Source organism: Xenopus tropicalis, chromosome 7, assembly GCF_000004195.4.
Source record: "Xenopus tropicalis strain Nigerian chromosome 7, UCB_Xtro_10.0, whole genome shotgun sequence".
Taxonomy (NCBI): domain Eukaryota; kingdom Metazoa; phylum Chordata; class Amphibia; order Anura; family Pipidae; genus Xenopus; species Xenopus tropicalis.
In genome coordinates this window covers 96,803,503-96,816,727 of record NC_030683.2, presented here as the reverse complement: position 1 = coordinate 96,816,727, position 13,225 = coordinate 96,803,503, and the positions used below count along the sequence as shown (strand labels likewise).

General features: G+C 40.2%; 1 protein-coding gene across 4 annotated transcripts in view; it reads left to right on the top strand.

Annotated features, from left to right (window-relative positions):
• The window catches only part of cep104 (centrosomal protein 104kDa), a 67,845-nt gene extending 54,911 nt beyond the window's left edge, over positions 1 to 12,934 (top strand). For 3 of the 4 annotated variants that reach the window (XM_018095994.2, XM_012967336.3, XM_018095997.2), the window contains exons 21-22: positions 9,217 to 9,307; positions 9,713 to 12,934. In XM_018095994.2, coding sequence (XP_017951483.2) covers positions 9,217 to 9,307; positions 9,713 to 9,852 — 231 coding nt within the window. In that variant the 3' untranslated portion in view covers positions 9,853 to 12,934. The remainder of the gene's footprint in view (positions 1 to 9,216; positions 9,308 to 9,712) is intronic. The other variant, XM_018095996.2, reaches the window with a different exon arrangement.
• The last annotated feature ends 291 nt before the right edge of the window (positions 12,935 to 13,225 follow it).

The window sequence follows — 13,225 nt, the reverse complement described above, 5'->3', positions numbered from 1 at the left end:
AATGGGATTGAGTTCCTGTCTTGTGGGGTCCTTTGGTAGTTTACGATAGGTCTGGCCATCACTCAGTTGTGATAATAGTTTCTGTCTGTAATAATTGTAGTCTAGGAGAACAATAGCCCCTCCCTTGTCAGCTGGCCATATGACTAAATTAGTGTCATCCTTTAAAGTTTGTATGGAGGTTTTGCTGGTGTGAAAAGTTGTTGATATTTCTTTAGAAATCACTTTTCCAAAGGTATGTATTGAAGGTGGAGTGTTAGGGGGTTCAAAATTACTGCTGGCTCTGAACTTAGAATAGCACATTGTGGGGGTATCCCTGAAGTGTTCCTTTAATTTGAGTTTTCTCTGGAATTTGTATGTGTCCACTAAAAGGTCAGGTCCCAGATTGGGTATGAAAGAAAGCCCTTTAGACAGAAGAGTCTGTTCCCCTGGTGTGAGTATATGTTGACTGAGATTGAAGATTATGTTTTCTTCCCCCTCGGGTGTTTTCCCTTTGGATTTATGTTTTTTTTAACTCCCCCCCCCGCCTGGTAGACTGTCTTTTTCTCTCTCTAGAGTAGATCTTGTCCTTACCCTAAAAATCTGGGTCTGTCTGTCCAGGCGTAAGTATTGGAGTCGGAGTCAGTAGATTGATCTGAGCTATCAACAGTCTGTAAAGATCTTGGTTTATGTTTGCATCAAATATTGGTCAGGCAGTTACCGTAGTCATCAGAAACTTTGCATACTTTGGTTTGAAGGTTGTCAGGTCACTCTTATGTCTGTCAAGGATTGTGTTTATCAAGCCAGTCTGTCGTTTTGTCAGACCTAAGGATTTCTAAGTGTTTTTCTTCCAGTATCTTAATGTCCTCTCTAAGTGTTGCTAGCTCCTTCCCCTCCTGTTCTACCACCAGGAGGATAAGATCAAAGGAACAACAATTGAGAATACCACACCACTTCCCACAAAACTCAGGGTTATTCCTTCCAATAGTCGGGATATTATTAATACGGAAACCTCTGGGGATCAGTCTTTGGTGATGATAATTAGACAAATATATTCCGTGGAGCTGTAGGTCCTCTTCCTTTTTCTTAAGATCCAATAGTTCGTGGTACACATTTATAGCCAGTCTACTTACATTCAGATCAAGGGGTGTTTCCACAAATAGAATACGATCAGCATCCCCTGTGGAAAAACTGAAGTCTTTAGTGGTGTCCACCTCAAATGTCAATTGTCATGATTGTCCCTCCATTCCCTGTGGCCACGGAAGGTCGATGTCTGAGTGCTTCAAATGGGATGATAAGTACAGCTGCCACTGTAACTAAAACCCCATCTCCATGTTCCCAAAAGAATAATGAAAACAGGATCAAAAAGATCCAAAAAGGAGAATGAAAAGATTGTTTGGAAAAATAAAACAAAACCAAAAATCAGAACAAAACAGAAACAAAAAGGTGGGTGCAGCTCACCGGGATGAGAGGGGATGGATGCGTCCCTCTCCCTATACCAAGCTTCACGTCTGGTATTTGGCTACAGACGCAACAGAAGCCTTAGAGACACACTGGTTCGGACAGATTTTTCAAAAGATCGGGATAAGAATAGTTATCAATACCACTAAAACCTGGATGCTACAAATCCCCTGGATGTGTTACATGCCGGTGCATGCTGACCGGTGTAGATTTTTCACACCCACACATGGGTAAAAGATACAAAATCCATCATAGACTAACATGTACTTCTTCTTTTGTGATATATATTATTGTATGCCCATGTGGATTATATTATGTGGGCAAAACAATTACAACTCTAAGAGAACGAATTGGCAACCACCAATCAGCAATCAGTAAGGCTTTAAAAGACTTGAAACCCACCCAGCCAGTATGTAGGCACTTTCTTAAAATGGGTCATACCTTACCCTCCTTTCGGTGCATGGCTATTGACTTTCAACCCCCCCCCAGACAGGGGTGGCGACAGAAATGTAGCTTTATTACAGAGGGAATGGTGCTGGATACACCACGTGGACTAAATGAAACCTTGCCCTTGGGGTGTTTTATTTGAACCCATTAAATTGTAATCTATCCTCTATTTGCTATATTGGGGATTTCTCTCTTTGTTTCAGATTGGTTTGAATGCATGATTCTGCTTATACGATAGCATCTGCTATTTAGACATACTGTAACATTGTGTAACCAGTTTATTATTCCCAGTTGGATCTCCCTTGTTCATTTCCCCTATTACTTGATTTATCGTGCTACTGTGTTTCTCTCTAGCATCTAAATTTTTCTCTCCTCTCTCTCCCTGTTTCTCTTTCTCTTTCATACTTATTTCACCTTTTTTCCATCTTCTAGGTGCATACCTTAATCAATTGTTGGTCACTAAAAGAGGGATGCATAATATGGACATGCCATGTATACAATAATGGGAGTATGTGGGTATGAGTTGAAATGGCCCCCGGTATCTAGCAAGATTGGGATGTGGAACTACAACTCCCACAATAGAGATTGCATAAAGGGCATGATTCCCCACCGTGGGGTCCCAGTGGCACTGTATGAAATTGGGCACTATCCCCATAGTGTTTTGGGGCACTTCATTTAATTGCACCTGTTCCCTAAGAGTCCCGACTGAGTAGCTAGGATCGCATTGCCTAGCAACGGAACACAAGTACACGGGGGCCACAGAGACTTGGGGGCATATTTATTATTCTGTGTAAAAATAATTCGCAGAAAAAACGGAGTAAAAAGCTGTGTAAAATAAATGAAAAAGATCGGCGTCTAAACGCCGGATATTACGCTGTTATTTTCCATAAGTTCCTTTGGAAGAAAAAACGCGTAAAAAATTACGCTGATTTTACGCCATTTTTAAACGGTGAAGCCTGGCGATGTGTGGCGAATTTTCTCGCAGTTTTTAACACAGCATAATAAATTTGCCCCTTGGTGCGCCGGTGTGTGCGCACACCCACCCCTATCCCAACCTTATCGGCTACCACTGTGATTGTCGCTGTGGCACTAGAAGGTACGCTCAGGTACGTGAGGCACTTGTGTCCTGCTAACAAGCTCCCTGTGACAGAATGCGCACCTTCTCCGCTTCTTGTTCTTCCCCTCTCTGGCAGTCGGCACCTTTCCCTGAGTCTCCTTCTCTGGTTCTGCGCTTTAACTTTTTCCTGAATCTTTTAACTCTATATATACATGATTGATTTTTATTATATTTGATGTGACACGGGTATTTATGTATAAGGGTTGCTAGGCAACCACAGACTAGGCACCAAAACCCCGCTTGTAGAGGAGAATTAAAAGGTCAGGGTGGTGGGCTGTGTTTCATTTTTGTGGCTTCATTTTTGCCTCCTGACGAAAGTCCCGGTGGGGGACTGAAACGTTGAGGTTTGCAATGTTCCTTTTTTTGCTTTTTCAATAAATATTGTTTTTTTTATACTTATAATAAATCCTTTGTTTGCTGACATTACTTTTGCAATATTATTATTATTATGTATCACATTATAATAATCCAACCACTGTTCTCCCTCACTGAAAATTTACCCTGTTTCTGACTTGTTACTTCCCTGATCAGATGGAAGGCTAAGAAGGACCAGACTGTACACTCTACCCTAAGACTGGTTGTCTGGCAATTTTAGTTCATGCCCCCCTTAGAGGATCAACCATTGGTCAGGGCCCCCCTTAGCTCATAAGAAGGTTACAGCTATAAGTGAACGTTGGTGTATAATAATTCAGTCATTGATCCAAAATACCACAAATCTCAGTAGAATTAACCTTCAAGCTGGGCTTTCAGGGGTGTCTGGGTGAGCAAATAATTATTGTTTCCAAATATTAACCTAACTGGCATTCAGAATCACACCTTCCCCCACCCCGTTCCTATTGCTGGGGCCAGCTACACAGTTTGGGATCCACTGCCCTAATGGGAACTAGAAATACTGTTTCTAATAAGTGTTTATTTTTCTAATATGGAGTATTCTGAAATCACTTTGGAGTTAATATCTGCAGCTGTCTCAGGCAAATACCGCTCTTCCATATTTCCATAGGCAACTTGAATAAACACAGCAATTATTTATGGCAATCATTGCAACCCATGAGGTGAAAAGCTGCTCTGGGCATGTGACACATAAGGAGCCACCTCCCCAAATTAGTCTCGTCCTCTTACTGTTTCTTACCATTTCTAAGCCAGATATCCCCAGCCCTGGTTTTATCCTAAAGCTGTCCATACACTGAAAGTTCAAAGTTCAAGTATCAAATTGACCTGATTGTTCAGTCCTTGGGCCAAATGATCACATTACATTGACAGTACACAGGCCGCCGGGGCATGGGCCGCATTAACAAGCCGATGCACTGCTCGCCTGATTGGATTTTTAAACCTGCCCAATTGACATATGACTGATTTTTGCCCAGATATCAATTAAAAAACTCTGTCACTGCAGCTAATCACCAACTGCCATTGGTAAATATACAATTCGCCACGACCAATTGCACTTCATTTGCGACTTTTTAAAAAGTTGCAGCAACTAATTGCCCTGTGTGTCTTCATTCTAAGCCTCCTGTCTGTTGCTGGGTAAAGCAATGTACATAGCAGGGATAGTGCCACATCTGTCTGATATACATGCATTTAGTGGTTTTTCATTATATATTAGTATGTTAGTGCAAGGCCACTGTTAATGACTAGTAAAGACCTAGCACAGCATTTGACCCTATAAAAAAAAAACTTACAGTATTCTGTCAGGGGTTGAGGTTAGCTAAGGTTATACTTTGCCTTCATTTCCACATCTTGCTTTAAATGCTTAGTGCAGAAAGCGATATGAGCGAAGCACCTGTATTAAAGGACACAGTTATGATTTCAGATAAAGGCATGTTGTACGCTAGACAACCCACGGGAAATTCCAGCATAGCATTCTTGTTTCATGGCTTTCTTTAATTGGAAAAAGAAAATCTTTAGTACGGCCCGTTTTGTTATGTGATAGTGTGCTTCATTCCAGCAAAAGATTAAATGGAAGCTCCTTGGCAGGAAGACAGTGGGTTAATTTTCAGACTTTTATTTTTAAATCTATTTAGGATGAAAACATCAATAGACAGGGGTCAATACTTACCCAGGCCAGCAATGAAAGCTTCTTGGGTATGGTAGATTCATGCAATTGATATAGCGCTTGCAGCAAAACCAGTGTGACAACAGGTTCCCTGTCTCTTGGCTTGTGTCGTTTAGAAAATAGATTGTGTTTCCTTTAGTTGTCTCATCCCCAGATTTGCCTGTATTGAATCCATGTACCCAGGATAGCACAGTGCAATAGTACTTTCTTTGCAGCATTAAAACACTTTGAGGCGGTCATAGAATTCTTTTGCTCTGCCCTAACCTAACTTTCAATGCCTACTATATTCTGGCTCATTTGCTTGTGCCACTGACTAGTTTGTGTTAATGTTCTGTTAATGGCTATAAGAGGAGCTTCTTGAACAAGCATAGTATCAATAGATAGGTCAGTATGGGTCTGTATGTGAGTGGATAGATAGGTCAGTATGGGTCTGTATGTGAGTGTATAGATAGGGTTTATGTATGTGAGTGGATAGATAGGTCAGTGTGGGTCTGTATGTGAGTGGATAGATAGGTCAGTATGGGTCTGTATGTGAGTGGATAGATGGGTCTGTATGGGTCTGTATGTGAGTGGATAGATAAGTCAGTATGGGTCTGTATGTGAGTGGATAGATAGGTCAGTGTGGGTCTGTATGTGAGTGGATAGATAGGTCAGTATGGGTCTGTATGTGAGTGGATAGATAGGTCAGTATGGGTCTGTATGTGAGTGGATAGATAGGTCAGTATGGGTCTGTATGTGAGTGGATAGATAGGGTTTATGTATGTGAGTGGATAGATAGGTCAGTATGGGTCTGTATGTGAGTGGATAGATAGGTCAGTATGGGTCTGTATGTGAGTGGATAGATAGGTCAGTATGGGTCTGTATGTGAGTATATAGATAGGTAAGTATGGGTCTGTATGTGAGTGTATAGATAGGTCAGTATGGGTCTGTATGTGAGTGTATAGATAGGTCAGTATGGGTTTATGTATGTGAGTGGATAGATAGGTCAGTATGGGTCTGTATGTGAGTGTATAGATAGGTCAGTATGGGTCTGTCTGTGAGTGGATAGATAGGTCAGTATGGGTCTGTATGTGAGTGTATAGATAGGTCAGTATGGGTCTGTATGTGAGTGTATAGATAGGTCAGTATGGGTCTGTATGTGAGTGGATAGATAGGTCAGTATGGGTCTGTATGTGAGTGGATAGATAGGTCAGTATGGGTCTGTATGTGAGTATATAGATAGGTAAGTATGGGTCTGTATGTGAGTGTATAGATAGGTCAGTATGGGTTTATGTATGTGAGTGGATAGATAGGTCAGTATGGGTCTGTATGTGAGTGGATAGATAGGTCAGTATGGGTTTATGTATGTGAGTGGATAGATAGGTCAGTATGGCTCTGTATGTGAGTGGATAGATAGGTCAGTATGGGTCTGTATGTGAGTGTATAGATAGGTCAGTATGGGTCTGTATGTGAGTGGATAGATAGGTCAGTATAGGTTTGTGTGGGTGCTGGGGTTACTTGGAAGGGTTGAACTTGATGGACTCTGGCCAACCCTATGTAACTGTGAGGTTAGGGAGAAAACATACACAGTTGAAGGGGTACTGGAGGCAAGATTGTGGGCCATTAATATATAACTAATCATTTTTTAACTTTGAGTTTACCATATCAAAATAGTAGAGCACGCGTACACACTCATACATATATATCTGTAACCACATAAATGTGCATAAATATCTGACAGTAATTTAAGACCATATACTGTACAACTGCCAATATGCTGCTTCACTGAAATCTGTTCCTTTGGGTACAGTTTTCCAGTACAGTCAGTGAGTCGTGTTGTAGGTCAATAATTTGTAAGGAGCTCTCAGGCAGGCTGTGATACATCCTGAACGGCAGCTGCATAGATCCTTAGTTAGGTTCTCACCATTATTAATCTGATCCATTCTTTTAGTTCGTCTTATCCTGTGTTTTTCATAGGTGTTCAATTTGTTCTTACTTGTGGATCAATGACATCACGAGCAATACAATAGGCTTTTAAATGCATTGTTTTGCGAATCTTTTATTTTTGTTTGCTTGACCATGTAATGGAAATATTCGGCAAGAAAATGTATTTGCTCTGCATCTCCGGACACACCCAGCTGGAAATGTAATGCTCTTACTCAGGGTTTCTCAGCATTCTTTCCCACAGGCCTCATAAGATTAGCATTGTCAGCACCCAGGCCTCATGGTTTGATAGATGTCTATTGTTTTATTTAATATAAAGAAGGAAACAATACAGCAGAACTCTGAAATTCAATGTGCTGCAGTATCATTTCCTTGTTTATTGGTGATTCATCTCTAGTAGAGGTGCCCTACACCTTCCACCCAGGAAAGACTTTAGGAAGAAGTATCAGATGTCATTGCCACATATTGGGGCGCTTAGTATTTTTAACACGTATATAAAATGGAAACCTATTTTGCAGCACTGTACAATACAAAAGCATCTTCTTGGACCACAAGCTGATCTGTAAGTGAAACTGGCTTCATAGTTCAGGAACCCTGCACTTACAAACACACACATACACTCAATATTTTATAACAGTGCTGTCCAACTGGCGGCCCCCCTTTGTGTGGCCCCCCACCTGTCTGGCTGCTTTGATGGCTTACATTTGAGTAAGATTTAAATGGTATCAGTACTGAGATTAACTGGCCCCCTGCATGGTTCTCACCTCAGATTCAGGCTGTAATCCCTCTGTATTGTTTAAAAATGTAATCCTCTGTGTTTTTCACACCTTTTAATACCTGCATTGTTCACCCCCTGCAGTGTTCACACCTCAGGCTCAGACTGTAATCACCCCTATTGTTCACTTCTTCACACCTCAGACATAGGTACTGTAGGCAGAGTATGGCACATACAGCCAGCATAGGGCAGGTAGAGTATGGCACACACAGGCAGCATAGGTCAGGGAGGGTATGGCACACACAGGAAGGGTAGGGCAGGCAGCGTATGGCACACACAGGCAGGGTAGGGCAGGCAGAGTATGGCACACAGAGGCAGCATAGGGAAGGCAGAGTATGGCACACACAGGCAGGGTAGGGCAAGCAGAGTATGGCACACACAGACAGCATAGGACAGGCAGAGTGTGTGCCATACTCTGCTTGCCCTATGCTGCTTGTGGGAGGTGAACCTGGCAGGGGTTTGTTGTGGGAGTTTGTTAGCAGTTGGAAATAGCCATTAAATGGTCCCTAAGGTGTGTAATTATGTACTGGGGGTTGCTCTGCTATCCACAAGGGAGGAGGAGGCATATGGAATTTAAGGGTATATCTTAATATGACATAATTCTTTCACATATGAATGATGGTTGATATCTCCACAGTAAGGACCAAGCATTTGGGATTTTGCTGTGCTACCACCATTGTGATAAAATAGGTGTGGTTTGAAGTGGGTGTGGTTTCAAAAAGGGGAGTGGTCACAACTGGCTTCCATTAGCGGCCCTCCACCATGTATGCAAGAGAAATTCCGGCCCTCGGCACCGTACAAGTAGGACAGCACTGTTTTATAAGGTTGATGTCTGAACTCACTAAAAAGTGTGTTGTTAGAACAACTGCAAAGGAGCACAGGTAGATCATTGTGTGGAAAATCCCAGTATCTGCGCCTATGTTACTGAGTGATTCACTTGTGCTGCTTGGTGGATTCCCAGAATATATGAACCACCTGTTTACCTTTTAGATAGATTTGAAGGCTTGTGTTTTGCCCGATGTTGCACAAGAATAAAACTCAGAGTAATACACTAGGGGGAGATTTATTAAAAAATGGCAACAAAATTCGCCACACATCAGCCAGGCTTTGCCCTGTAAAAAACAGTGTAAGTCTTTTTACATGTTTTTTCTTAGAGTGATTTCTTACGGAACCTACTCACACTAATGTCTGAAGTGCCATAAATTAACAACGTCATATCTGTCGTTTGGAAGGCGTTAAAAAAACACACTGTTTATTTTTCACAGCCTTTTACACAGTTTTTTCAGCAAAATTCATTTTGCACAGCATAATAAATGGCCCCCTAGGTCTTGTTAATAAAATTAGACACTATTTATTTCAGTGGAAGTAATCTACAAATCTCTAAATATTTAAGAGCGTGACCAGGTAATATATAATTTTAAATATCAGCACAACTGTTATCTAAACTCTCATTTTTTATTATAGGCCTGGAAATCACACCTCATGGGGAAAGAGGGTTGCAGAATGAATCCACGTAGGACACAAGCCCTTCAAAGAATACAACTGGCATTGCAAGGTATGACTGTAAGCTGGTGAGGAGTGTAAATGAGGTGTAAATGTGCTTCACAAGCAACAGTTCAAGCTTAAATACAAAAGGTTGACCTTCTGGCATAATGCCATAAACATGTCAAGAGGCACAGCCCCCAGTCATCATTGTTCTAAAATTACTAGTTGGTCATTTACAAATATACCGTATTAATGGAAATGGCAACTTCCAAAAAGGGATTTTATTGGGGAGGGGTTAAGTAGCATTGTTCTGCTCTAGGACTCTAATGTAGAAGTGATTTACTGTATCTGGAAAATCTCTGTGTTTATATCACTGTGTTAGTGAGTGTGGTGTTTGTTGATACAAGACAGATTTGTAATAATGTCCATTTTAAATACCAATATTTAAAAACTTATATCCATTTTAATTGATCAGCAGCCAAGGCTCCAGGTTCAACAGTAACTAAAGCAGGCACCGGTGGACCAAGACTGCGGGCACCTTTAGCTGGAAGTAGAATCCCAGCCCCAAGAGCAGGCCTGAATAAAACTACAAGCAAAGCACAACCAAAACGATGAGCAAACAATGGATTGTTCCCTTAAAGCCATGTACAGATGGTGTTACCCCAACAATAACTTAATTACCTCACATAATTTAGTTGAACAGCAGTCATACTTATAATAAGTGTGTTTCCAAATGTAGCAGCTTCATCAGCAATATTTTATTCAAGGTCTTCTATTTCATGTTGATTCCTTCATTATTTTTCTACTATTATGTTTAATCACGTTTAAAAGAAAAAATCTGTATTTATCCTTAATACCAGGTCTGCCTGTACAACCCAAGGCCAGTAAGGATTCCCAGGAGGCTTAGGTACTGACTACACTTGCAAGGTATCTGGCAGTGATTGGTCTTTTGCGAGAGGCCACTGTGTAGTCACCCCAGGTCTTTTGCCAATGGGCCCTGCACAGTAATTCATTACTTTATGCTCTCACAATACACACAGATATTGGTTACCACTGCTTCTTCAGGAAGGATAGCAATCTGAAAGCTGAGTCTTTCTTCTCTAAATAGGTGTTTGATCTTGTGGTTGTGATCTAATAGTTACCAAGGTGGGGCACCTAGACAGATGCTCTTGGCATTTGAAGACAAACCTAAAGGCAAGTCACATTATCTTAAAGCCGACTCTGGCTTCACATTATGCACATTCTCTATTTGATTAAAGGGACAATCTCTTGTACTGTATTAGAGCAGCACACACTTTCTGACCTTCATTGCATCTTTATCATCGATTTCATTCCAATCCACAAACTGCAACAGAACTGCACCTAAATGTGGTGCCATTGGGTTACAAATACAATTTAGACCTTATTTTATACACAAAGTGCTTTGGTGCTTTATAATTAGACCTTTACACACAACACACTGTTACACATTGAGGTTCTGTTAGAATTTCAAAGTTAAAAGAAACAGTGACACATTTTCTATGATTTGCCCTAATGGAATGATTGGCACAAAGCATCCTAAAAAGGTAAAGATGGAGGAGACCTTACTAAAACATTTACCCCCATGTGTAATAAGAGGTTTGTCCAGGAGCAGTAACTCAAAACAACCAATAACATGTTTGTTTTTAAGTAGGTGAACAGTAAATGCTACCTGCTGATTGATTGCTATGGATTAACAGTGATAACCCTGTTCTACATAAACATAATATGTGTTTTATGTGCACCAGGTGATTCACAAAGATGTGATCCATCTGTATATGTAGGTGCTTTACTTTGCAAATAGTTCAGAATGCTCTGTGCTGTAAAGTATATTATCAATATAGATGATAAAACCCCCTTAAAGGCACAGTTCTACCAGACAGAATGTAGAAACTATCAGGGCAGATATATGAATAGTTCAAGTCACAAGTCCTGCAGAATTCCAGACATTCAGAACTGAACAACTGACTGATCAATAGGGTTTCAGTTGATTCAGTAAATATCTGTCTATAATGATATTGTCTGAGCCTTAAGGATTTATCATACCAGACCAGCCAAAATACTGAGTCAAATCCAATAGAACACTGTTGGCAGTGATCTTTTATTTATTTTTAATTTATTAAAGTATTTTTCCTGTCAGTTTAATAAATATAGATGTTGAGCAGTATTTAGCAAATTTACATTGTTTGTGCTGATTGATCATGATTAAATCATTACATTTGATCTAATGCGATAAGATCCATTCTTTGGGAATACAAATAGCAAAGCTGCTATGAACCAACATAACCATTAGTTGGTAAATAGGCCCCTGTGATTTCTTATTGGCGTGTCAAAATGGCTGCCTGGTAACATGCACCTACTTACCAGCCTCTATAAGCACTATTATTATGTATTAATCCCATTTTATCCACACCCCTTGTGCATTACACAAGCTTTAAAAAGTGGCTTTAGTTTTGTATTTAGGTTGTTTCTTTTAAAATCCAGCATGGCCCTATCTTAATCTTCTTTGTGCAATGAAAGAAATGAAATCCGATGAAATCTATCCTAGTGAGTGTCCTGAGAATCTTATAGAGACCTTAGATTGTAAGCGCCAAAAGCTTCTCATATATATATATATATATTTGCTAATTTAAAAATTCTTCCTATTTATAATTTTTTTCATATTGAGCATAGTAAAAGCCTGAAAAAGACTGTGATTGTGGAGAATTGAGCAGCTTGAGACTCCCTGCCATTTCATGAGAATTCTCATGCTGGTGTGCCCACTGGTTTGTGTGAAAATTCAGTCTGTCTGAGAATTTTTGACAAGGTGAAAATCAGCCCCTAAATAAGCAAATAATAATCATTGTTACAATATAGGTAGCTATACCCATGAGGTTCCCACGGTATCCTTTTTCTGAATAGAGCCTTTAAAAGCACCCATAACTGTAAAATTGTTTCCCTCGGCAGAGGTTCAGGCTTATAGATTTCACACTCCGGTGAAAGAAACGGTACTATGTAAGGCAGAAAATTCTCCTAGCGAGGATGAGTGTCCCAGCTTATTATGCACAGGCATGTGAGTAGGGTTAGGGAAGGAAACTCCCAATCTTATGTGTATCTCATGTAACCAAACATGGCTACCTACAGAGGAGCTCCCTCCTGGTTCAGGCAACACTTTCTGTCCCAAATAATAATGATTCCCCCAACCAGTATGTGAGCTCTCTCCCAGTGGAGAAAAAATTTTGATATTTAATTTTTTACCCCTCCCAAAGAGCAACTTTTTGGGTTATGGAGAATGGGGTGCCTGTTATTATTAATTTTCACTCTGTTTATTATATAGAGCCAGTCCCCATGTAGTAAGGATCCTCTCTACACACGTACCTGTAATATTTATTGTGTACATTCATTTTATCAACACAGCCTGCTCTTATGTTCTTTTCATTCAGTTTTACAAGTAGTGAGAAGTTATTGGACTCAACAAGGTATTACAGGCAATATGACTGATTTGGGTGTTTATATTTATTGCTGGATCTATTGTCTAACAAGCCAAGCCATTTAAGCTTTGTGTTCTGCATCTGCACTGCTTTCCTAAAGCTTAATGGTAATTGATACAAGAAATTATTGCATGTCTGACTTGCCTTTTTACATTTGTGTGTTCACATACAGAGTATAAATCCATAATAAACATTTATTTTTAAGACTATCATGTCTTTTTTTGTTTATTGGTTTGCCATTGTAATTGACCTTTTTTGGGGTGCAGGATAAAGGAAGCACAATGAGGATTGTATCTGTGAAAGCATAGCACTGCTGAACTGTTGCATGAAATGGTAAAAGATATAGTTAATATAGTTACATAGGGTTGAAAAAAGTCCGGAGTCCATCAAGTTTAACTCTTCTAAGTAAACCCAGCACACACAAACCTACACTGACCTATCTATACACTCACATACAGACCCACACTGACCTATCTATCCACTCACATACAGACCCATAC